The sequence below is a fragment of the Corvus cornix genome, chromosome 12, assembly GCF_000738735.6.
Source record: "Corvus cornix cornix isolate S_Up_H32 chromosome 12, ASM73873v5, whole genome shotgun sequence".
NCBI lineage: Eukaryota > Metazoa > Chordata > Aves > Passeriformes > Corvidae > Corvus > Corvus cornix.
The window spans coordinates 16262435-16287637 of record NC_046342.1 but is presented as its reverse complement, the minus strand read 5'-3'; the positions used below and the strand labels follow the sequence as shown (position 1 = coordinate 16287637).

General features: G+C 46.1%; 3 protein-coding genes across 3 annotated transcripts in view; 1 reads left to right on the top strand and 2 right to left on the bottom strand.

Moving 5' to 3' along the window:
* LOC104683367 overlaps window positions 1-2478 on the bottom strand; it is a 33726-nt gene extending 31248 nt beyond the window's left edge. Inside the window, exon 1 of the mRNA XM_019280192.2 lies at window positions 2245-2478. Within this exon, the coding sequence (XP_019135737.1) occupies window positions 2245-2260 (16 nt within the window). The 5' untranslated portion in view covers window positions 2261-2478. The remainder of the gene's footprint in view (window positions 1-2244) is intronic.
* A 2233-nt stretch (window positions 2479-4711) lies between these two features.
* Window positions 4712-12666, top strand: LOC104683510 (2-epi-5-epi-valiolone synthase-like). Its single transcript, XM_019280413.2, has 5 exons — window positions 4712-4992; window positions 7300-7933; window positions 9563-9796; window positions 10466-10718; window positions 11338-12666. Exons 1-5 carry the CDS (start codon window positions 4820-4822, stop codon window positions 11475-11477), a joined length of 1434 nt encoding a protein of 477 aa, XP_019135958.1. The 5' UTR covers window positions 4712-4819; the 3' UTR covers window positions 11478-12666.
* A 4777-nt stretch (window positions 12667-17443) lies between these two features.
* MITF (melanocyte inducing transcription factor) overlaps window positions 17444-25203 on the bottom strand; it is a 101293-nt gene continuing 93533 nt past the window's right edge. Inside the window, 3 exon segments of the mRNA XM_039558834.1 lie at window positions 17444-21471; window positions 23561-23708; window positions 24796-24871. Of these exon segments, the coding sequence (XP_039414768.1) occupies window positions 21070-21471; window positions 23561-23708; window positions 24796-24871 (626 nt within the window). The 3' untranslated portion in view covers window positions 17444-21069.

The window sequence follows — 25203 nt, the reverse complement described above, 5'->3', positions numbered from 1 at the left end:
CCACTACATGAGGGAGCATCCCGGGGTTTCCACTGCACAGCTGCAGAATGCTGGAGGCTGGGATCTGCTCATCCTCCCTGCCAAGCACTCTGAGGCTTTTTGTTAATTTAGGGGGAAAAACATATTTATAATCCATGTCGGCTTTTAGTAATCATCACGTTATGCTTCTGGGTAAGTGACAGACAGGGATTGCCTGTCACACAAGGGGAAGGAAACAAGACTTAACTGCAGCTGTTTCGTAACCTGTGTTGTAACACCAAAGGTGAGAGCCAAGAGGTGCTGTGGGGAGAGGGCGCAGGCAGGGCATGTCAGGAGCAACCCTCCATCCCAGATTACACAACCTTTGCAGAGAGTGCTGCATTTTTGCAGCCTGGTGATGCTTTGGGCCAACAGCAGAGGTCAGAATTGCCCTCATTTGTGCAAGCACCAGACAAGTCAGAGCACAGCTCAGGGCTGGCTGCCCAGCCCAAGGCTCTGAGCACTAAGGTGAGCTAAACTTTATGTAACTACACCTTTTTTTAAGGTTATTCCAGGAAAAAGTGCTTCATTTCAGTGCTCAGTTTTACACAACCCCAGCAAAACTGCTGGACTATATTAAGAACTAAACTAGATTGCCTGATTGCTTCCTTATGGCTCTATGCATGCACAGACATCTCTTTCCTTTCCCATCTAGTTGTGCATTATCAATGGGAAAAAAGAAAAAGGGCTTGCTCTGAGGAAGAAAATGCTGAAAATAGCCCTACCATGAAGGAGCAGGAAAGGGCTGCTTTAAGTCTCCAGCAGCTTGAAAAAGAAAGATAAGGTGAGAATTCTTAAAATGGACCATTCTTGCCAGCAGGATGGTTCCCAGCACCTTCCTGGGCAGGTGCTGAGAGCACAGCCACCCTGTTTTACAACCAAGCTGAATAATAAATTGCAGCTTCTGCTCCCTCTGAAATCAGGCACTTTTGATTCACACCAAAGTCAGGAGCCAGGATTGCAAGGTTGAATGCGTGGGGTATCAGTGACCCCTGAGCAGAAAGGCAGTGCAGTGCCATGGAGGGTCCTGCTGCTCCAGAATCAAAATTAAACTCTGCAGTTTGTGCTCAGATGGCACTTTTTAGGTGGGGAAAAGAGGAGGACACTTTACTGTTTGCAGGGGGCTACCCAGAAGGAGACACGGAGACAAGACAGTCTGGATTTGGCAAAAACAAAGCAAAGACATGAGACCAAAAAGACCAAATCTTTGGTTCCCATTTCTGAGCTATCCTCATTTCACCTTCCAGCCTCTAGATCTGTTTTTCAGCCCCAGCAATGCCTTCCAAAAGAGCCCCCCTTCCCAGCCAGGGCAGAGCACTGAACCTGATCCACCTGAACACTTTGCTGCCAGACTGGTGCTCCTGTGCCAAGCACTTTGGCAGGAGCTGCTCCATGCTAAGCACTTGGAAATCCAGTCTGCTAAAATCGTCCTGAACAGTTCCAATCATCATATTCAGCAAGGCACCTCAGGCACTGACAGCCTATCCCAACCCTCACTTCTTTGCCTTAGTGTGTAAATACATGTCGGGGCACAGGGCACGTCATGGCCCGTGGGGGGACAAGGGTGGGCTGGGAGTGTGGCCAAAACCTGAATGCATGGCCATCAAACACTGCAGGGGTCCCGAGGAGAGCTCAGCCTGCTCAGCATCCACAGTGCCAGAGCCTGCAGCAAAGCCAGCAGCAATAGCCTGGGGACAGGGAGCAGCTTAGGGATGGAGTGGAAGCATGAGGAGAAAGAGTGGGAGGAAGCAGCCAGAGAGGGGAAGCTGCTGCTCATGGCAGGAAACAAGGATCTAAATTCTGAACTTCAGGGGAAAGCAAGGAAAACATACACTAGCTGATGTGTTTTCTACAGGTTCTACTGCTAGAAAATAAGTAGAAAAGCTGAATCTCCCCATTAGGGAGAGAAATTATCTATAACAAAAGCATCACAATCCATCAGATATTAGTCACAGCCAAAGCTCTCTCGACATTGCAAGTGTCCACCACTCCACCATTCCTTTCTCCTGGGATTGTCCTGCTCCCTCCACTCCAGGTTCCTGCAGACCCATCTCCTGTGCTCGCCTCTCTCCTCCTCCTGACAAACTCACCCTCTGCTCCTTGCTGCCAGAGTCTGCAGGTCCCATCTCCATGGGGAAGGTGGGGACCCAGGACTGCGGCATCACACAGTGTTCCCTCCTGTCACACCACTCTCCTGGAGCTCCCCACCCCACACAGGGAGTTTACCTGAAGGGTAATGCATGTTCCTTCTTGTCTCCTGGCCTCAGAGGATGCTGTGGTGAGTCTGCTGCCTCTGCAGAGCAGGAGGTCAGTGCTTGGGTGCCCGGCAAAGGGGCAAAATCTCCTCCCTCAATCACTGGGCAGAGTCCCAGTGCTGGGGAGAGGCTGCACAGGGAGGATGGCCCCGGGCTGGGGCTGCACCCACCTGTCCCACCCAGACACAGGAAGCAGGTGAGATTCAACAGCATCTGACATGAAAAAGCACAACAAAAGAGCCGACTTTCAATGCCTTTGCTTTACATAAGAGTAAGTTCACATCCTGACCATGGGAAGCTGCTGGCTCTCAAGGAAGTAATTGGCAGTTTCATAACCTTCTAGTTACATATCACAGACATGCCCCAGCTAAACCACCAGGTGTGGGGCCAAAAATATCCCAGGACTCTGAACCCCAGGTTATCTATTAGTGGTCCTTAGCCATAACGTCACCACTGCCCCGACAAGCCAAACACTGGGGTAACCCCTGCTCTGGGGTCCGGGCCTCTGCACGGGCTGGGGCAGGTGGTGTCACTTGGGTACCAGTTGATCTGCACCCCAAGGAAGGGTCCCAGGAATGAACTGGCTGAGGGAGGCACCAGGAGCAAGCAGTGGGAACATCCAAACTATCCAAAAGCCTAAGGTGGCCTGCAGCAGATCTGGGCAGAAAGGGCTGGTGAGGAATTAAAGCAAAGTCCTTAAAGAACACGTGATGGAGCTGAGGTGGGCTGGCCAGCTCCTTTTCACTCAGATGAAACACGAACTGAAGCTCATGAGGAAATATGGGCTCTCCCATAACCGGAACAGCATCTTTCACCTCTGGGATGAACCACCTGGGCTCATTCACTCAAGGACCCACTTGATGTACCTGCAAAGTGTGCAGAGAGAGCCCAGGGCTGGGCAGGGGAGGTGAGCAGGCTCGGGGAGCTCACACAGGGCTCTTGGCAGCCCCTCTGCAGGATGGAAGGTACAGAGACATGGCAAGCAGCTGGACTGTGGAAAGTTAGTTTGTCAACTTCTCAAATGTAACAGAAGATATTTCAGTGCCCCCAGAATAGCACAGGGAAGTATAAATAGAAGATAAGTAAATGCACACAATGAAAGGGTAAAAGAAAAGCAAATAAAAGAAGTCTCAATGCTGAGTGTATTGCTATTAATTAAAACAAATAAACAAGATGAGAAAAACAGACTTCCTGGCATACCTAAGATTATTCTGTTTTATGATTTAGCAAACAACAAACTGCAGTAGAATTGCAGTTCCTGCAGAAAGCAATAAAAATTGTGTTTAGATTGGGAGTTAAAATTTCAGATGAGTATTTGGTAAACAGGCTACAAGCTTTTGTATGCCATCTAATCCACACCCACCACCTTTAAGGTGACTTTGGGCAAGTTGTTTCACTTCTGGGACTCTGTTTTCTGCTTCTACAAAATGGGGTTAACAGCCTGTCCTCTTTAAAAAGCACTTTGCCATCTGGAGATGAAGCCCACAGTGAGGACTGGAGTCAGGAGTTAGATACTTCCTGGAGCACGGCTACATGGTTTTGGAGATTGTTCCTGTAGCTCTTTCCCAATATTAATTTTGAGATAGATGGAGGTTCCAAAGTGAGTTTGGCTGCAATTAAGCCTTCAAAGCAATGACACAGTCTTGTCCAGTGGGTTCTTTAAGACCCACTTTTTCCTGCCTCTGCTTTTATGTCTGCATTTGATTTTCTTGATCTTTGTTTCAGAACAAGGACAGCTTTCAGAAACACAGCTGAGAAGGTGGCAAAGACGGGTTTGTGCCTTCAGGCACTGCTGGTGAAATCAAAGGAAGATCTTCCTGTGCTCAGCATACAGAGCTGTATGCCAAGGGAACGCTTCGCGTGGCAACCTGAGCCTGGGGCCCTCCAAAATCCCCAGCTGGAAGATCATATGGAAAAGTGAACTGTGCATCCCCCAGTCACGTGGGGATCAAAAATCAGCTCATGCCCCAAACAGCCCTTCAGGAGATAAATGCTCTCTGATAATTTTTTTAAACCCACCATAAAAGCTAAAATATGTATTATATATATAGTTTTGTTCCTCAATGTAAGAGAATCCCAGGAATGTGAGCTCAAGAGAGGTTCAACCAGCTGGTATTGATCCCCATGCTTCTGCTCCTGTCTCATCCTATAAGAGCAGCTTAGAGCTGCAGCCATATCAGAGGTTCTGCTCAGTAAAGGAGGTTCCTGAATGATGTGAAGAATCACACAAACTGCCTTTCATAACTTCAAATTTGCTGTAGGGCATCATGTTGGAAGTTAACGTATGCACTCCCATTGTACTACTTAAGCATTATAAAACCAGCTGATTACACAACCCCATCCTGGTAGTTGCACGTGTCTTCAAACGTTCCTGCCACCCCAAATGTGCATCCCAGATTAGGTAATCTCAGTTTTGTAATTAGTCTCTCACATGGAGACGAGACTTCCCCTCCCAATGCCTGGTCACCCTGGAGCCTTTAAAAAGCACCTCAAAGGCACCCAGTGATGGGAGATCTCTGGATAGGGAGATTTCAGCTTCTGGAAGCATGCTGGTGTCAGAGGAGGCCGGTGCTCCAGCAGTCCCAGGAGCCACCATGCCCCAGGAGCTCCAGCAGACGGACTTCCAGCTGGTGCGAGTCAAGAGCACGTGGTGCCGCATCAAGAAAGGAGAAGCCCTTTCCAATGATGAGGACGAGATCACTCTCTCTGAGGCAAAAATGTGAGTATAGGAAGGAGCCCATGTTGCTCTGGCCAGCCAAAGTGGGCAGTCTTCTTGGTGGGATGGAAAAAGCATCTCAGGTGCCATGGCGGCTTCAACCCACAATGACAGAATTGCAGAAAAGTTCAGGTGGGAAGGGGTCTTTGAAGGTCAAGTCCAAACCCCTGTGATGGGCAGGGACACCTTCCACTAGACCAGGCTGCTCCAAGCCCCATCCAACCTGACCTGTGGGTACAAACCTGTCAGCATGTCCTTGGGAACACGTTCAGTATGGCAGCATGGGGGGTTGCTGTGCTCCTTGGCACAGCTCGGAGTTGCAGAGGGAATTTTATCAACAGCCTCCATTTTTGTAGATGAGAATTTTCTCTAAACTTCTGAAAAGCTTATGCAGGGACATCTGTGCGCTGCACTTGGGCTCTTTTCCTCCTCTTCTGTGAAACTGCAATCTGTGTGTGCAAAATCTCACATGGAGGCATGGTGGACGGATGGGTTTATGGAGGTGGTTGCAGACAAACGAAATGGGTAGGTGGGAAAAATAAACTGTCACTGACAGGAACAAAACCCTTAACACACCTCTCAAACTGCAGAAGTCACCTAATGCTACTTCAGACAGAACAGAGACACAAATTTCCCCCAGGGATACATACAGCTCTTTGCTGTTAGTACATCTCTCCAGTTAATTATCTTTTAATTACAGGATACTCCTTTTCACGAGCACATGGAGCCCCATTCATGATGCAGATCTTTCTTAGTACAGCTCTCTTTTGCATGTCAGAGGTTTTCTAGCCTTTGTCATACTCAGATTTTAATGGCACAAGTATAATCCTTTTCTCAGTCAGGTCAGAGGGACCTTCACCAGCGCTGGCAGTGGGCAGTGACCGGGCACGAGCATCACCCAGGCAGAGCTGCAGCAGGAAGAGCAGGACTTTGGCAGACCCAAAAACAGCCTGCCGGACCTCAGTCAATACAAAGATGAGCCTAGGGCCCAAGAACACCCAGAAAAATCCTCAGCTGACATATTGTCCTACAAGGGAATGTTCAGCCCCAAATCCACTGATTTTCATGCAGCAGAGGGGTGGCAATGGGTACTGGTTGTACCATCCAGCACCCAAAGCTGATTCCACCAAATAATATTCCAAACCATCCTGTCTCTTAGAAGGGTCACACACCAGAGATGGATGCACATGGAGTTAAGTACAGCTATAAGATGGTGCATTAAAATGTACACAATGATGCTTTTTTGCAATACCACATTTGAAAAGACCAGAAGAAATTTTCTGGAAGATGTAAATCCTCACTGGTTTTTTTTAACAGCTATGAAGGTTAAGGGCAGACTTAGAGACAATTTGGTAAAGAAAGCAGAGAAACATCTATTTCAACCTCTAAGTGAATGTTCAGGCATGTGAAAAGAAATTGGGCATGTAGGGAAATCTGATTATCCAATGAGCCAGCTGCTCACTCAAAAAAAAACAAAACAAAGGCTCACAGAAACTTTCATTTTTTCCCCAACTGCAGCTCAAGAAACAGTCTTATATAAAATACATTTTGCTCTTTTCTTCTGCCTGTTTTTTTTTTCCTTTTTTGATTCCCAGCTTGTTTTTCCCCTGGCTTGCCCATCCCACAGAAGGAAGGCATTGTAGGGCTGTGTTTCTCACTGCTTTAGACAGATAATTAGTTTTGCTTTTATCTACCCTTGAAAACTCCAGTACAGAAATGTTTCCCAACCCCCGAATAATTTTCTTTCCCTCTCCAGGAGCACTTCCTATTTCTATCACACCTGTTTCAAGGTAGAGATTCACTAATTTGACTAAAGCACTGTAGAAATACTGGTCTGAATGGAGATGAGTGGCTGTGTATAGATTGACAAGAATAAATTAACTCCTATCACCCCGATATACCATCAGAGGATGCGTCTTCCATAAATATGGAAAATTTTGTCAACCTCTTCTCTTCCCCACTCCCTTTTTGGAAGCTGAAATGATTGGGCTGGGTCTTTTTTTATGGGTTTTCAACTTCCAGCATGAAAAACATGTTCCAGCCCTTCCTGGTCCGTGTATTTTCAGTGCTATGTAGGAATTCAGACATTTAACTCTTCACTAAGACCTTGGAGAGCTTCTCCATTAATAAAATTGCTGACCCCTGACACCTGGGAGGGTGTCCCACCCTCACAGCCCCACATTTCTGCAGTGCATGGGCAAGAGACTCCACATTCTTCACCTCCCAGCTACATTCTTAAACTAGTTCAGACACGCAAAGGTCAAAATAGGAATATAGTGATTTCAAATCATGTTTTCTGATCCTTGCTAGAGGTGAGTGCATCTCCAAAGGAGGGATTTCCTGGATAATTGAAGCTCCCATCTATTTTTGCTACAAGGTGGTAGAAACATACAACATTCTGGAACCCTCTAACACCACCCTGCTCTGGGGTCACATCACTGACCCCCAGCAAATAGAGCTCACCACCGCCAGCAAGAGGAAACTGCGGCGCTTTATCGTCATAGACGAAGTTGTTGACAAACTTTATGGCTCCAAAGTCAGAGAATACTTCGAAAAGAACAACGTCCAGCACAAAATCCTCTCCCTGCCAACCACTGAAGAAACAAAATCCATGGACTTGGTCTTGAACATCTTGCACGAGGTCCAGAACTTCAGCCTCGACCGGCGAACGGAGCCCATCATCGCCATCGGCGGGGGCGTGTGCCTGGACATCGTTGGCCTGGCCGCGTCGCTCTACAGGAGACGCACCCCCTACATTCGGGTCCCCACCACCCTCCTGTCCTATGTGGATGCCAGCGTGGGGGCGAAGAATGGGGTGAACTTTCTGCAGTGTAAGAACAAGCTCGGGGGCTACACCCCCCCCGTGGCAAGTTTCCTGGATAGATCCTTCATCCAGAGCATCCCTCGGCGACACATCTCCAATGGCCTCGGGGAAATTTTAAAGGTATGAACTTTCGCAACTGCAGTTTTCAGAACTGAAATCATGCAATGGTTTGGGTTGGAAGGGACCTTTGGAGGTCATCAAATCCAATCCCTCTGCAATGAGCAGGGACACCTTTCACTAGATCAGGTTGCTCAAAGCCCCATCCAACAAGTTCTTGAGTATTTCCAGGAATGGGGCACCTACCAGTCCTGGGTTTCACCACCCCCATTGTAAAAAATTTCTTCCTCACAACTAGCCTGAATCTATCTTCTTTCAGTTCAAACCACTATCCCTTGTTCTATCACAACAGGCCCTACTAAAAAGTCTGTCCTCATCTTTCTTATAAGCCCTTTTTAAGTATTGAAAAGTAAAATGTCCCGGAGTATCCATGGCATTGTATAAACAACTTAGAGAAATCAAGGTGGGCCATCAAGGGTGCATGGGGACTTTCAACTCTCATTGAGTCTATATATATATATTTATTTTACAGCTGCTAAATTTGTTAGAACACCCCTTACACTTAGTGTCCAGTGCTAACCCTGTGGAGGAAACTCCAAAACACACAGTCAGAAGGAGACAGAGGAAAACCAGGGAAGAAAAGCCTCATCTTTTCATTGAGACTGATCCATAGCACTCTGTAATGAACTCCTGGCAGAGAATCTGAGGCTCATTTTACTGGGGATTAATAATCTGCAAGATCATTTGCACCTACCTCACTGGGTATGTCGAGTGTGCTCAATCAATCTCCTGCGAGGCAAATACTTCTAAAATTACCTGGAAAGTGCACAGTAAATGGCTTTATGTCTGGAGAGCTTTGGAAACTTTTGATAAAGCAGAGTTCAAGCTATTAAAGTGTATTAGAGATGAGTTCATCAGCAGCAATTTTCAGTGCTTGCATAGTGAGAAATCCCCAGGATATATGGAGGTTTCTGGCAGGCACTCTGAAACCCTCAGGTCACCATTCCCCACTGCATGGGGGGATAATGCCTGACTCAGAGAGGGAAAAAATATGTACTTTTAACAAGCAAATCACTTCTAAACCCTCATATTCTCTATACTGCAGTGTTTTCCCACCTTCCATTGCCTGAAGAGCAACCCCAAGGATTAAATGAGACTTGTCCTGGGATTGGCCACCACCCAGTCCCCATCCTGGGGATGGCCACCATCCAGTCTCGAGTTTCCTTTCAGGCACACAAATAACCAAAGCTCATTACAAGCCACCTGCTGGGCTATGGGAGCACACAACAAACTCCCAGCACAGGCAGAGCTGCCCAGTAGTGGGGGAACTTGCACACCAGTGTTCCCATCATCCCTGCCATTTTACCAGAGTCACACTGGGCATTTCCACGCTGCCTTTTGCACACACCTTCACTCAGCACAGCTGACAATGTGTGACACAACCAGGTCACATTCCACAGACACCTGTTAAACATACCCCAAATACATTTGTGCTAACCAGGAGCTGCGTCTACAGAGACACCTTTTCAGGTTACAGAGGTACAACTTGTCCATGTACCACATGTGCAGGTGTTTCTTTGCTAGTGTACAACATGTTATTGCTGAAACAATATCCACTGAAAACACTCAAGTTTCCAACAGCACATAAAAGTATCAATTATCCTTAATTACCTCTTCTATTCTTTGTCCCAGATGGCCCTCATGAAACACAAAGGGCTGTTTGACTTGCTCAAGAACCATGGAAAATACCTGCTGGACACCAAGTTCCAGTCCTGCAACGGCTTTGCTGACCACAGGGATGCTGCACTGCAGACTACCAGGATTGCCATCGAAACCATGCTGGAAGAGCTGGCTCCCAACCTCTGGGAGGATGATCTGGACAGACTGGTTGACTTTGGCCACCTTATTAGCCCAGAGCTGGAAATGGTGAGTGACAGACTTTATATTGCAACATCCACTTTCAATATAAAATAAAAAAATTCAATAGGCTGCATGAAAACCTTGTGAAAAGGAGCTGAGAAACTCCAGATTTGGACGTGCTATCCCAGGTCACCCAACACACCAGCCTGGTCTTGTTGAAAAAAGGGACCCCTTCCCCTGCCTCATTTCCCCCACACCTCCACTGATTTCCAATCCAGACCTCACTCCAGTTGTTGCTTCTTACTGGGCACTTACTGAAACTCAAAGACAACCAGATTTCAGTGAAGCCACTAGAAATCACCAACATGAACTGTAACAGCACAAAGGCATGGAGACCATAGCCCATATTACTGGGGAGAAATTGCAGTTGAGGAATGAGAGGCAGACACCTACACTTTATCCAATATTCAGAGTTCATCCCTCCATCTCATGGTGTTCTTTCAGTGATTTAGATGGGAGGAGAATTAGATCCTAGATCCTTGTGGGATATTTTAGCTGCAATTAATCATGTGTAAAACGGATCATCCTAGCAACCCGTAAATCACGAGATGCCAACATCCAGCAACCGCAGTGAGTCAAATGTCGATTTTCAGGGACACTTTTAGAAAGAAACCCTACTTATTTCCTATTTGCCACCCCAAACCTTTTCTGCCACCCACCTTTGCTGTGTTCCAGAGGGTTTTGCCGTCGCTGATGCACGGGGAGGCTGTGAACATCGACATGGCATTCATGACGTACGTGGCCCACGCGCGCGGGCTCCTCGCTGCCGAGGAGAAGGAGCAGATCCTCCAGTGCATGCGGGGCCTGGAGCTGCCGGTCTGGCACAGCGGCTGCAGCTGGGCCCTGATCCAGAGAGCCCTGCGGGAGCGCCTCAAGCACAGCGGGGGACAGCTCCGGATGCCCCTGCCCACCGGCCTCGGCGTGGCAGGTACTGCCTGAGGGACCCCAGGGAACCCCCTCAGAAGGCACTTGGCGGGCAGTGACATCCTGGGAAATGTGCTCTGTGGTTTGCAGTGGTGCATTTCTTGTGCTCTTTTTCACATCTTGATAAACCCATCAAGAGACAGGATCCGTCCTGTGTACAAGCCCCAGAATTCCATTAAGGACTGAGGTCTAATTAATTGCATTATGATTAACCAATTCACCTTGCAAAGGTAAATGCAGTGATCTGGCAGACAAATCAGCAAGGGCAAAAGAGAAAAACAATTCCTTTGCCATACCAGAAAAGATTTGTGAAATAGTCCTTGGCAAAAGAAATTTAATATATTAGTGTGCCTAGAACTAATACCTGCAAACTAAATAATATCTGTTCAATATCTGGGATGAAATACTCGTAAGATTTAAAAATAAAAGCCAACCAACCCCTAACACAGAAGCAGGTTGTGGTCTCTGGCATCTGTTTCCTTTTCACACTACTTCCACGAAGCTCAGTCTCTACACACAAGGCAACAGGCTCCCACAAGCTGGAGGGGCTCTGCCACAGTCAGTGTGTGCAGGCAAGAAGAGCTCCTCTGGATGTCCTATTAACTACAACTCTTATTTTCCAGAGATATTCAATGACACCAGTGAAGAGACCCTGGAGAGAGCATACAAGCTGTGGGTCAGGGACTGCAAGACTGTGCTGGAGGAAGAGCTGCAAGCCCAAGGTGGTGGTCCTGCCCCAAGCCTGACCTATTTGCCACTGTAAGTCGGTGGGCAGAACTGAATTTTGAACAAGATAAATCCAGAACCACCCGTGAAAATGCATACACCCCAGAGCAGTGTGGGTCAAGCAGAATATTGGCATCTGACGTGATTTACCTTTTTCAATTGCTTTGTTTGAAAGGGAATCTATTACTGTTCAAGAAGTGATTGCTCACAAGTGAAACCACCAAGTGCCTGTAGTGTAGCTCATAGTAAACTATCTTCTTTCAGGGAAAGTGAGCAGGTTTATTCATTTATTTAGTTAATCCAAGCTGGGAACTGCCATGGCCCTTCCCACTGTAATGCACCATTGCTTGTGCTTGGATCCCTGACATGAGCAGGTGTAGCTGAGTCATAGACCATGGTATGGCACCATGCAAAGTTTCTATGCTGCATAAAATATTTGAGGTGGGTTGTTTCCTTCACTGGTTATTCTTTTCTTCTTGTTTTCTCTCATTCAAAAGAGAGAAAAAAAGAAGCTCATCTGCCAGCCTTTGCACTCAGTGTAAGGGAATGACACACTGATTAGAGGCACCATCACAAGTCACAGATCAGTAAATATCACTGCTGTGAAGCACGTGGGGGCCGTCTCTTGGCAGCATGGCAGCCCTTTGTCTTGGGACTCTCAGATACTGAGGACATGCTGGCAAGTCTCCTCTTGCTGCCCAAATGTATGTGGTGGTTTCACTGTGTAACCCCTGCAAGCCACCAGTGTGACAAACAGGGCACAATTTGCAGCACTGCTGCCTAAGAACAAAGTTGGCCTCCTGGCAATATTGCAGAACCCCCTGGTGTCCCCATATTTGCCACAGGGCTGCTTGTACCTGTCAGTCCCTGGCTCCTTTCCCATCTCGTCCCTTTCTGGTTAGATACTAGGCCAGCTGGGGAAAACCAAGAGAAATTAGAGAACTCCAAGCAAGTTCATAATCTTCAAGCAGCCTCAGTGTCATGTCTCAGGATCCTGGCAGACTCAGAGCAGATTATATAATGGATGTTGATGGTGAAAAATGTAAAAGTAATGCCATCCTTCTCCCTGGAGGTCCAATCAAAGGAATTGCAATCAACAAACAGCCTTTGAATTATTTACAACGTTATTTGTTTTTTCCCCTGGTGCTTACTTTTCCTACACCAGTTTGTGCTGATGTGCTGGCTTCTGTTTTGCTAAAGTAATAAAAGCTACCAAAATTGAAAAACTTTTGAAATAATGATTGCATTGCTGCCCGCAGTGTGTGCCTGAGTACATTTGCACATGCTTGAGAGACAGAAAGAGACTGCGGAAGCGAGGCATACAGCTGACATAATAAATCCCTTTTCCTCTTGAGTCTGGAGAAGATGTGCTTAAAACTATAGAGAAGGCCCTCCTCAGCCTTCTCCAGAGCAGTGCACCTCTCCAGTTTCAGGACAGGGTTTCACAGAGGTGGTACCATCTTACCAAGAAGCTTTAGAGCACATCCTCAGAGCCACAGCTTCTTAGAAATAAACCCATAATTCCCAGAGTTAAATAAGCCTGGGACTGAGGATATCAGTGAACTTGTCTCCTTTTTCCAGACCATCAAACACAGGCTCATTCAGTGGGTTTCTGACAGTAGCTACTGTGTGGGGAGAGTATCACTGCTTCTCTCAGGGATCCACCAGCACCACCAGCTTTGCTAGAACTAACGGGGACAGTGCAACAGGAGAGCAGGTGAGGGCCCATGAGTGTCTGAAGGGAGGGTCAGAGGATGGACCAGGCTCTGCTCAGCGGTGCCCAGCAACAGGACAAGAGGACAGAGGCAGAAACTGATGCACAGAAAGTTCCACCTGAACTTAAGGACGAACTTTGTTGTGCAGTGACTGAGCACTTGAACAGACTGTCCAGAGAGGGTGTGGAATCCCCTCACTGGGGATATTCCAGGACTGTCTGGACACAATCCTGTGCCCTGTGCTCTGGGATGACCCTGCTCGAGCAGGGAGGTTGGACCAGATGACCCACTGTGGTCTCTTCTAGCCAGAAACATCCTGTGACCCCAGCTCTTTAAGAGCATGAGAGAGCCCTAAGGACAGCAGTCTGAAGGGCAAAGGTGCTGAGAGTCATTTAATGTGCTTACAGTGATCACCTGGGCACACTCACACACAAATGGTCCTCCTCCTCTCCAGCAGCTGTGTGGGCCATTTTTCACACCAGATAACCTAGAAATGAATGAAGCACAACAAGGATTATCATCTGCCCAACAGTTGGTGTCCTGCAGCACAGTGTCTTATTCCCATCTACCTGTGAGGAGGAGGTACAATACCAACATCAACTTGAGTTGCTTGTTTTAAATGTCCACAGAGAGACTCTCAGGAGCCCAAAGGCATTTAGCACTCCATTTCCAGGGAAAGCCAAGGTGCAGCTTAGCAGAGTCCAGGTGAACTGAACTAAACAGAGTCACAAAACCACACATGCACATTAAAAGCCCAGCATCCAGCACCAGTGTGTTACTGGTGACAGTGACCTGGCTGTGGGTCACCTGCCAGCTATTCCCCCATGCTGGTTTTGCCTCTGCCTCCAGAAGCCAGTGGTTGTGTCTGTGACAATATATCCAAGGAGCGGCTGCACAATTAGGACTGAAAAGTGAACACATGATTATTATTATTTTTTGCCCTCCCTTCAAGCTGTGGGTGACAGAACACAATCAGCCCCTGACGAGCTTGGTTGCTTGGTAGCAGACAGGCACATTTTTAATTATATACTAAAATATGCTACAGAACATAAAACGGCTGTGTGACTAATATGTGTGTATCAAGAAAGGCACATGACAGCAGCAAAATTGCTTCAGTGTCTGATAAAAAGTGCCTCTGCCAGGCTTGTCATCAAAAGATCAAGGGAAAGGGGTGGAAAGTATTATTAATAAAACAGTGACTTTTTAAAATACCCCTCATTGTTTGAGGTGCATTTTTTTTTTTATGTCTAGCATGAATTTAATTCTTTTCCATTTATTCAGCTTTGATTTCGTTCCTGCTTTTTCAAACAGAACTATTATATTAGACCTAAAATCTTTGCTTAGTCTCTCATGACGCATTGCTCCAAAGAGAAAAGCGGAAAGTCCCAGCTGGGTCCTTGCAGTGCAGGTTCTTCATGGATTTGTTTGAATAAAACTACTTTAGTGGTCAGAGAATAAGAAATTATTTTATTATTTACAAGTGCTGAAGTAATTTCTTTTGCAACAACCTGCTCTATAAACTGCTTTTCAGCAGGGAAAAAAGAAGAGAAATATTAATAAAGTCCCTTCCAACCCAAACCAGTCTATGATTCAGTGGTTCTGGAATTGATAAAGGAATATCTAAGCAGTAATTAGTCATGCCCTGTGAACAGTAGCATTCAGTGTACTCAGTGTAAAATGGGAATCATTTTACAAGGCCAGAGGTCTTGAAGACATTAAAAGATTTTGACTAAACGTATTTAAAGTGGCTAAAGAAACAGCAACTGCCCCGTTCCTCATAAAACACAGCGCCTGCTCCCCTGCTCTGTGCCTGCCCCTCTGGAGCCGACACCTCTGGTGTGAATTACACGCTGCACTCAGAGAAAACAATCTACAAACGACTTAATTAAATCTCAACTCGCCTTGGAGCAGGATGGGTTTGCTGGGCCGTGCCGGGCACCACGGGGAGATGGTGCCGGGTCTGTGCTGGGAAGGACACAGCCCCACAAGAGTGTGCTGTTCCCCACTCTTTTAATTCAAGTCTAACTCCTGCTGCTGTCACAGGCACACAGGAGGAAAGCCAGCGGGAGCAGGGAGCTCTGGAGAGGCACTGCTGAACAGCAAGAGAGCAGGCAAAGCGTTTGAGCAAGACCAGAGCCCCCAGAACCGCGTGCCCCATCCACCAAACCCTGCCTTGAGGCAGCTTCCACAATAGGTACATCACCCCCATGGTGACATTTATATACATATTAGAGAACAATCAATATTTAGATACTTTGCATATAAATATTTTTGTGCCCTGGTCCTTCCTGCTGACCACAGCAAGCCTTCTTCTTGCCTTGCACAGCTCTTGGACAGCACTAACACAAAAGGGTCTGTCACATGAACTATCGCTTCCCTCTATGGTTCCAGAGCACAGCTCCTGTTAAGAGATTCACTCCCAAAAACTGAGCTGGAAAAGGAGCAGTTTCAAGGAAGGGTGAACCTCAGGTCACAGGCAAAGACAACAGCGTTGCTCAGAGCACACGCATTGATCTGTGAGCCAGCATCCTGTAAAGCCTCGTTGGTTTTAATAAGTCAGGAACACTTTTTCAAGCCATTCCCCTGCAATTTTAAAGAAGTGTATGTCAAAGGAGATGGAGCAAGAGTGTAGGACAACTTTCAGTGCTGGGACCACTCCCAGATGTGAGAGCAAAAGTAGCAGCACTGCTGAGCCCAGCGAGGGAGAGCAATCACCACCTGCCTCCCGGCATCGGGAGCTGCCGGGCTCCCAGGTCTCCTGGGAAGGAAAGCACAACGAGGTGACACAGTGGCAGTGTCCTGCTGTGCCACCATGCCACACAGCCGAGCCCTGCAGCGTCCCCCAGCCCGGCCACGGGGCTTCCCAGCAAAACAGACCACACCGGGCACAGCTGGACTTACTTTTAATATCCACTTTCTTACCCTGCACTGAATTTTTCAGGCTTGTCCAGCACAACTGGAAAAGATTCTAAGCAGAGCTGCCACCAACTCTTTACTGTCACAGAGCTACTGCCTACAGCCAATACCCCCATCATGGGTGTTCTGCTCCTTCTGGGTTCTCCAACACAGACAAAACTTTTAGGTGCTGCCACCCACAGCAAGAAATTCACTCCAAGCTGACCACAAGAAAAACAACTGACCAACAAAAGCAAAGTCAAAATACATCTAAGAACTCAAACTTAAAATAGAAATTATATCCTAGGCTGCTGATAAATAGACTTTTTAATGCAGTACTTCTACATTCTAATATTATGCTTAACTTCTAAAGAAATTACATTACAAAACCTGCTGGAAACACTCATGAGCTTTTACTCAAGTATTTTCTACAAAGAGGGAGTGGGGCTGTTCAGCTGTAGTCCTAGTAGAGTCAGGCATTTTTTGTTGGGTTGGTTTTTAAATTGAGCTAGTAATATTTAATTCAACTGAATTAGGTATTTTCTACTCCAAATAGGTATCAGACTTTCAAGTCACAGGTCAAATTCAATACTTCTGTTTGTACTCAGGGCTCAAGCCCCCTGAGATAACACTCAGTAACCCCCAATGCTGCTGCAGCAAGGTCCACAGAGAGCGGGAACTCAATGCTGTGAGCACAGGAAGCAAAAGGCTGTTGAAGAACAAGACCAGAAGGGATGAGAGCACAGAGACAGAGAGAAATAATGAAGATGGGAAGACACAACAAGACCACAGCTGGTTCCTCACCAGCAGAAGCCAGGAGCAGCTGTTTGCATGTTGGGTGAGAGGAGGTTTGGGAGGAGTGGGCAGAGAGAGGACGGGGATCCTGCCATGCACAGGTCAGCTGGAGAAGGGGGTGAGGTGCTCCTGTGCAGGACTGCTGGGGACAGGTGACCCTGCAGGAGTGAGAGCAGGGCAAAGGGGGCAGGTACCCTGAGGCCTCACAGAGCCCATGACCTCACAGGGCAGCTGATGGGCTGCAAGGACAGGGAGGGAGGGAGGCAGGCAAATGACAAGAGCCCATGGGAGGGGACAAAGGCAATGACATTTTTCCACATCCAGCTGTTTTATTCCTTACTCTGGACCATAAGCCCTGGGTCTTTCTACCTTGGGGTGTATTTGCAAAGCCCAGGTGGGGTCTGGCTTCATTCTCCCGTGTGACTGCCACACAAACACAACTGGACAGCTCTGGTGGAACCAAGGATGCCAACCAACACCAGGTCAGGGACATGGACACATCCATGGCCAAGTCACAGACACGGAAGCACTGCAGGGACTTCAAACACACAGGAAAACAAGATCCACTCACATGGAAAACGAGTGACTTACACAGATGTATGTGAAAAACCAAATGCTTTAATCCATCTATCAAGAACAACAGTTCAAATTATTTCATTGGATACATTAATATTGATCCATAATTTACAGTGCTATGGACCATACACAAATTATTGCTGCAGTCAACAGCAGATGAATATCAACATTACAGTACCAAGCATCATAGCAAGAGGCAGTAATTAATGTCACTTTTTCAAGAAATATAGGTATTTATACTATTATCAACATCAGCTTCCCCCCCAGTGCATTTTATATCAAACAACATAAATGTAAGTGCATTATTTTGTGCTTTGTGCTTTCCTTATGTACCTTCTTTTTGCTTTTACAGGTTGTAAGAGTTAAATATTGCTTTATAGGCCAAAAGCAGTAAGGAAGAACTTCATGGTACTCTGCATGTCCCTGCCTGTTGCATGGCTTTGGCAAAGTGAGAATTGGTCAGTTCCCCACCCACCTGCTCAGGGAAGCCACTGCTGCCCAGCATCACACAAGTCACCATCACCAGAGCGGGCAACACCTTCCGTCCATCTCACTCCACTGAGCCCATGCCAAACCCTGCCTGTGACTGCTGTCTGTCCTCTGCCACCAACCCCTGCAAAATGTCACAGCCACACCCTCCACAGTGCTCAAACGGGCAAAAGCACCCCCCCATTAGCACCCACTGGGGTCTGTGTCTCCTGGAAGCGTCCCCACTGCAGTGTCACCATTTCAAGGGTGGGCACACTCAGAGGAGGGCTGTAACCTAAGGAAACATGGGGGGAAGAGTGAGCAGGGCATGGCCAGGTTCTGTTATCCCAGAAAATACAAGGTATAGAAGCACACAGCACAGCTGCTGTGGCCACAGAGACTTCTGCCAAGGAATCCAGCTCTTGATGGAATGGTTGGCCTTGAATCCTAACTCACCTCCACACAGCATGTAGCAAAAAAATCAGAAGTCATGGCTGTCAGTGAGTACCAGTGGTTTCACATAAGCTTGAAAAATATTCATATACCACAGTCTGGAGTTGAATTTCTGAACGCCCAGGGCAGGCACCAAACCAAAAGCCTCACTCAATACATTCAGTGGTTCTCAGTTACTACACTCCAGCATGCACACCCCGATTTGTTGTACCAATGCTGCAGAGCTGTCCCATTTTCTGAGGAAGGGCAACACAGCCCCATGTTACAGCTCAAACATTTTCTACAGCCCTGATTTTCCTACCTGTCACCCCAGCCAAACAGCAGCACCAGAAGCCTGCACCCCCATACTCGACTCGGAGCTATGGCACAGCTGCCTTGCTGGGAGCATTCTCTGCCACAGGACCACGGTGACCACAGCACATCCTGCAGCCTCCTGGGTCCTGCCTGGGCCAGAGCTTCTCTATCCTAGGAAAGACATATTCCCAAAAGCTGTCTGGGGTGGGGGGGAGAGGTATCATTACAACCCAACTCCAGCTCCTCCTTCAAAAACTATAAAAGAAAGAAAAAAAGCCACAACCCGGTGGTTGCATCAACGCTAACACATTGCTGGCGGCTCAAGCGGGAAGCGAGGGCCGGACACAGCCACGGGAAGAGTGACAGGAACACAGACCCCGAGTTCCACAGCTGCCACTGCAGCCCTGCTGACACTGAGCCCCCTGTGCTGGGAGCAGCGGTGCCAGGCTGGGCACACCAGGAGCAGCAGTGCCAGGCAGGGAACACCAGGAAGCCTTCCCCCGGGGAAATGGCCAGGAGAGGGCTCAGCAAGCTGCACCGTGGGAACTCCCATCACTACCCCCTGGCCACCCCATCCTACCCAGTTCACATTTGGTTTCTGAACACTATCTGCTGAGCCCAAGGTTTCCTTGGAAAGCCGGCCAAACTGGCACTCAAGTTACTCACCGTTGCACTCATCCTATGTAATTTCCAGTGTAGCACAAAGGAGAACGGGAAGCTCTGGTTTTCTACATGTAGGCACCATGCTACACCTCAGCGCCCTATACACCACCACCCTAAAGCTCTGTCTACGCCACACTTCAGTCAGTGCTAGTCGAGGAAGACTACAACTAGAGTTTAAGGCACTTCATTCTGAACGAGCTACGCCTGCCAGGCAGCTGTAGGCTGCTGTGGAGAATTCCATTCCCTCCGTCTAGCTCGGAACACCACCTGTCACCTCCATGGAACACCTAGGCTGGATATAATACAAGGAAAACTACCGTTATTGCATAGGACTACACTTGAGTAGATAATGCACCGAACTACTTTTACAACATGGTTGCATGTTAAAAATTAATAACATTGTTATCAAGTAACAGTTATTTGCAGATACAGTAATTTACTCTTTTTTTTTTTTGTTGTTTTTTTTTTCTCTTACATCAGCCCCAGTGCTGAAATAGAACACAAATTGCTCTAACGGGTATATTAACTACATAGTTATGTTTCCAAGCATATTACTACTTTTTTTCTGTATCACTAAAAATAAATATGTAAGTTCAGTTTCTCTACAGAGTTGTTTTATTACCTAATCTAAATTTTTACTCTACCTTAAATGCGTTTAAAAACATTTTCAAAGTGAGACTGTAATATACAAAATATTCTCAAAATCTCTCTTAAAACACAGAACCCTGCATAAAAGCTTCCTTTCAAGTGTTTACAAAGAACGCAGAAAACTTCCAATGAGTTTTAAAAATGTCAAAAAATCGCTGCAATATTAAGAGGCAAAAATCTTACAAATGAAATACAAATAAATTTAAAACAAAAAGTTGAGTATAACTAAGGAATCCATGCAAATCAAAAGAAACTGTACAATGCAATTTAAAAAAAATAAAGCCAATTAGATATGTACAACATAATGTGCCCAGCTGATAATATGCATCTTTTTTTTTTGTCCAAAGAGTGTATCCCAACTTACAGTGCTCCTGCTTGGTTTGCCATTGGCAAAGCCATCCATGTGTGTTACGAAACAAAATAAAAATTTAAGAGGAAAAACTTGAACCATGATCAAAAGGAAAACCCAAATCAGCTCAGAGTAAAATTTACACTCTGAGACACTCACATCTCCCTGCAGTTTCAGCAACAGCATTTTATATCACAATCAACACAATCAGGATGTCTTAACACTTGGGTTTAGTTTGTTTTCTGAGTGAAGTCGGGTGGGTATTTTCCTAAACACTTGTCATGTAAGACCAACATTTGAGGGACACTGTATCTTTAAGGCAGCACTATTCAATTAATACAATTACAAATTGGACTTTTTGTTGTTGTTGTTTCTTTACATTCATTAACTTTACATTTTGTTTCCAAGTAAATAGGTTGCATTTACAATCCTACAATTGCCCCCTCCCCCCCAGTAGAAACAGACTCTTCATCTGTAATTCTATTGCTTTGAGTAGATTTGACCAGTTCAAAGTTCTTGGCGAATCCAGTTCACAGATTCTGTACATATGCTGTACAATATTTTGGAGGCATTGGTAGTTTAAAATAGAATATACAAGTTTCTTCACAAAAATTCTAAAAAAAATCCTATATATATAATATATACACACACGCACACACACTGATGAAGCACAAGGGGGAAGAAAAAAAAATCAAAAAATTCTACAAAAGGTAAATTATTTTCATCTACTGATCACGAACCAAAGCAGTTTATGAAAGGTGTGCCAACAGATGCTAACAAGCATGGTCAGTGTCCTCCATGCTCACGCTGCTCCGCCTGCTACTCGTCTTTGACGCCCCAGGAGACACGGAGGAGAGTAGTGGGTCAGTCACTCCCACGGGGGAGAGGGTATCGTCCATCAGGATATCTTCCAGTTTGGATCCCATTTTGGCAGGAACACTGTAAGTGCCAGCTGGTTCAGTCACGTTTCCCAGGTTGTCACTGAAGGTGATGGTGCCGTCAGTGAGGTCCAGGGTGGTGGTGCAGGACAGGTCTGTGTGGTGTGACATCATGTCTTGGGTGCAGTTGTCCAGCACAGGCTCCTGTTTGATGACCCTGTTGACCATGTCAGGGGAGCAAAGGCCTGTAGATGGGACAAGGGACAGTCCATGTGCCCGGGCTTGCATCTCAAGTTCCTGTGAGGGAGAATAAAGAGCAAATGAAAAGAAAATCTGGAAGTAAAATCCCTCATCTTATGCTCGTCTTGCAGCTTCCAGTTTCCTTCTCCTGTACACATTTCCTCCCTTTCCCATAGTGACAAGTGCTTGTACCTTGCACACTCCAGCCCTGCAGATTTTCTCCAAAGGTGGGTGAACACCACCCCACACAGGCCCTTCACACTCCTCCTCAGCACCTATACCAGGAGCCAAAACCCAGCACCTCGCAGCACAGACATGATCCCCTCAGGCTTCTTCCCAAACCAGTGCCAGGACAGGCAGGTTTGGCATCAGGTAGAGTGAGGAAAACATTTAAAAATAGGGGGAAAAAACGAAATAGCAGAAGCATGTGTTTAGTACTTTTTAAAAAGTCGTATGTGAAGGCACAGCATGTCTACATGATCCTTGCCAATCCCCACTGACACAGGAGGGGACATTTCTCACTCTTCAAGTCTGGCAGAGCTGGAAGAGGTCAATCAAAACTGAGCAACAACACTATTCCTGTGCAGAAAAAGTACAAGGAAGTCACAGGAAGGCTTCAGACTTCACACAGAGCCAGGATTCTTCATATCTCCATGGAAAGTTTAAATCCCACCTTCACATTTAATCATACAGATGTACTTGACTGAAGACAGATAATAGAAGAATTCATTTAAATGCCCTCTCACAAATACATCAGTAAAAGAGATGTTTTGCTTCTACTTCTCCATTATATTAGGCAATCACGATCTCTGTTGTGATTGTGCTGTTTCTGGATATTCCTCTCACTGAGGTTGATTAATACCCTCTTCCATCATTTCCAGGCTAAAACAAGCTTGTAATGGCACACTGCAAGATCAGAGGAGAAGGTGGAATGAGCAAGCACTTCTTCCATGAGCTAACATGCCAGAATCAGGAGTTCCTTATTCCATGCTTAATCAGAATCAACACAGAAAGGGAAAATACACACACTTGAGGTTATTTGCTGCCAGATGTATTGCCTGTTACTCAAAGATCTGGGTTTTATGGTATTTTGATTGAAGGAGCCAGAGCAGATGCAATACAAAGCAAGATAAAAGATGTTTAAAAAGTGATCTCACCTAGCTTTGAAACACCACTGCTTGGTGTCACTCTGCAGAAGAGCTGTGTGTTTTTATCATCTCATTCTAGCAGCAGATTGCTCAACTAAGTACAAAACTGTGCTGAGGCTCAACCCGGCCTGTTCTATTTTAAAGCTGTTTACTTCCACACTTGACTCTCAGGTATTTGCAGCTTCATTATCTCCCTGGTGGATTAGCTGGGCTGTTGAGAGGTCTCCTGGCAGGCCACAGCTGCATGCAGAGCTCAGCTGTTTGTGCTGCAGGGCAGCAGCAACACAAGGATATCTGGGATATCACTGTCTCCATGTTAGGTGTTCTTACACCCAGTTCTGGCACAGTTCTTTAATTACCCTTCTATGGAGAGGGGTGGCTATCCAGAAAAAAAACCTGTGTAGGCTTCAGGGTTAAGGTTTCCCATCCAGCTTGAGGTGAAGACAAAGGAATTCATTGGAGAAATGGAGTTTTCACCCTTAAATTTCTATGTAGCTCAGAACATTGGGAACCTGGGTGAATTTAACAAGGCAACAACCCACGGAGAAAACATATTCATGCCACCTACTGCTTTTCAGTGCTGAAGAGAACTGTTGTACAGTCCTACAGACTTCAAGGAGAAGGGAAGACTCCCAAACAGCTGAACCTAATTTCCTGACTATCAACAAATATGTGATATGTGAAGTCCCAGTTCCTTAGCCCTGGCAAACAGAAGAATGTATCACCATATAAAATCTTTTTTATGGTATGGTTTGGGCCTGGTAGAACAAAAACAGACCACTCTTAAGTGCTTTTACTGGGGTGTTATGATTCTATTTTACCTTTTTTTTAAACTAAGATATCTTTGGCTCTTTCTGGAAAAATCTCTGCAGGCATCTCAGCACTGGCCACCGTTAATTTAAACGCTGCTTCCTTCTAACCCACACCCCACAAGTCACCACTATTTGCAATCACACGCTGCAACACCAAGAGCATTTGCAGCACGTTTCTCAGCAAACCTGTATTCTGAGCAGCAGGTGCCTGTTGGCATGTTCCAGCTTCTTCTGCCTGTTCTCCAGCTCCTTGGTGCGCTGCTGTTCCCTCTGCAGCTTGCGGATGTAATCCACCGACGCCTTCAGGATCGTTCCCTTGTTCCAGCGCATATCCCTTTGGGATCAACACAAAAGGACAAGGTAAGGCTCTGTTTCATAGCTGCTCCCTTCACACCTGTACCTGTGATTGCACCTTCTCTAGACGTGACACCCAGCTACTATTTATTCCAAGTTTGTGGATACAGAAGGCATTTGCAGTGCACTAGAGGGGGCTGGAGCACAGCCCTTGGTTAGCGCATTTGCTTCACAAAGAGAGGCTGCTGCATCACCATCTCCTCACATCATCTTACTTTCTCTAAATAAGCAAAAAAAAAATCTTACTGCAGACTGTCAGAGCAAAGATCCACCTGTCCTGTAGGTTGATACTGAGAGATATTGTCTTGCTGGCCTTGGAGGAGGCTGCAGAGCCTCTCTGCAAAGTAGCTGTAAAGTTGCTCCACGAGCAACTGCCTCAAAACACTGGAAAATCTCCCCAAAAGCATCACAGGGCATTGATGCAGATTTAAGTGGACTTTCAAACTCCAGAGCAAGAAGGTTCCTTGCTACCAAGTCACCATTGGGAAAGTGCAAATACAAGCTAAAAGCAGTAAAATCAGTGTAGAATTATCATAAAGAACATCTGGGAAATTACAACGAACACTGGCAAACAACAGGCACACAGTTACACTCTTTATTTTCCTTCTTTTTTTTCCCTTGGAGGGAATGGGAATGTGATGGCTTCCCAGAGAAACTGCCTTCCATTTTCACTGAAAGATGGACCAGTTCTGTCTTGTCAAGCTGTAACATCTAATTAATTAAAAGAATCATTTAGCAAGACATGCAACCATCTAAGCAGCCAGACCAGTACAAGGGTTCCCATCCCCACAACTCTGCCTCTGGTATGGCAGTCAGTCACTCCCAGCACCAAACCCAACTTGAGACAAAAATCATCGAATTAATACAAACACAAGCAGGTTCCAAAAGGGGAAAAATGGACCCCCCCAAAAAATCTTCAAAAAATGTAACAGCATTTCTACAGTCACAGAGCCCTCAGAGCAAGAAGAAAACATTGAAATTTGGGGGGTTTTTTGTAAGTTCTGGTTCTTCCCTAGGATTTTTTTACCTCCTCCCTCCCACACTCTTCCTGGGCATGTTATACTTACGGATCATTTGACTTGGGTATCAAGGTGCCCAGTTCTTTTATACGGTCATTAATATTAAATCTTCTTCTTCGTTCAACTTTAGGAAAAACAGCATGAATGTTACAAGCAATATTCACACTTAATTACAACTTATTAAGTGTTTCATCAAAGATTTCTTTAAGCACCATTGAAATGTCTGCCTGAAGCTTAAAATCCAGTGATAATTTATTTTGCTCTCCTACACATAGACACACTAAGACAGAAGTCCTGTCTATACTGTAAATTTTGGGACTGCAGAAATCAGAGTGTTTAAAACTAAGACTAAAATTCAGGATGACTGAGAAGCAAACATTTTTCTAGCGAAAAGCATCACAGATAAATTCAGAGACAAATACTTGGACGCTCAAGGAAATCCCAAGACAGAAAAAG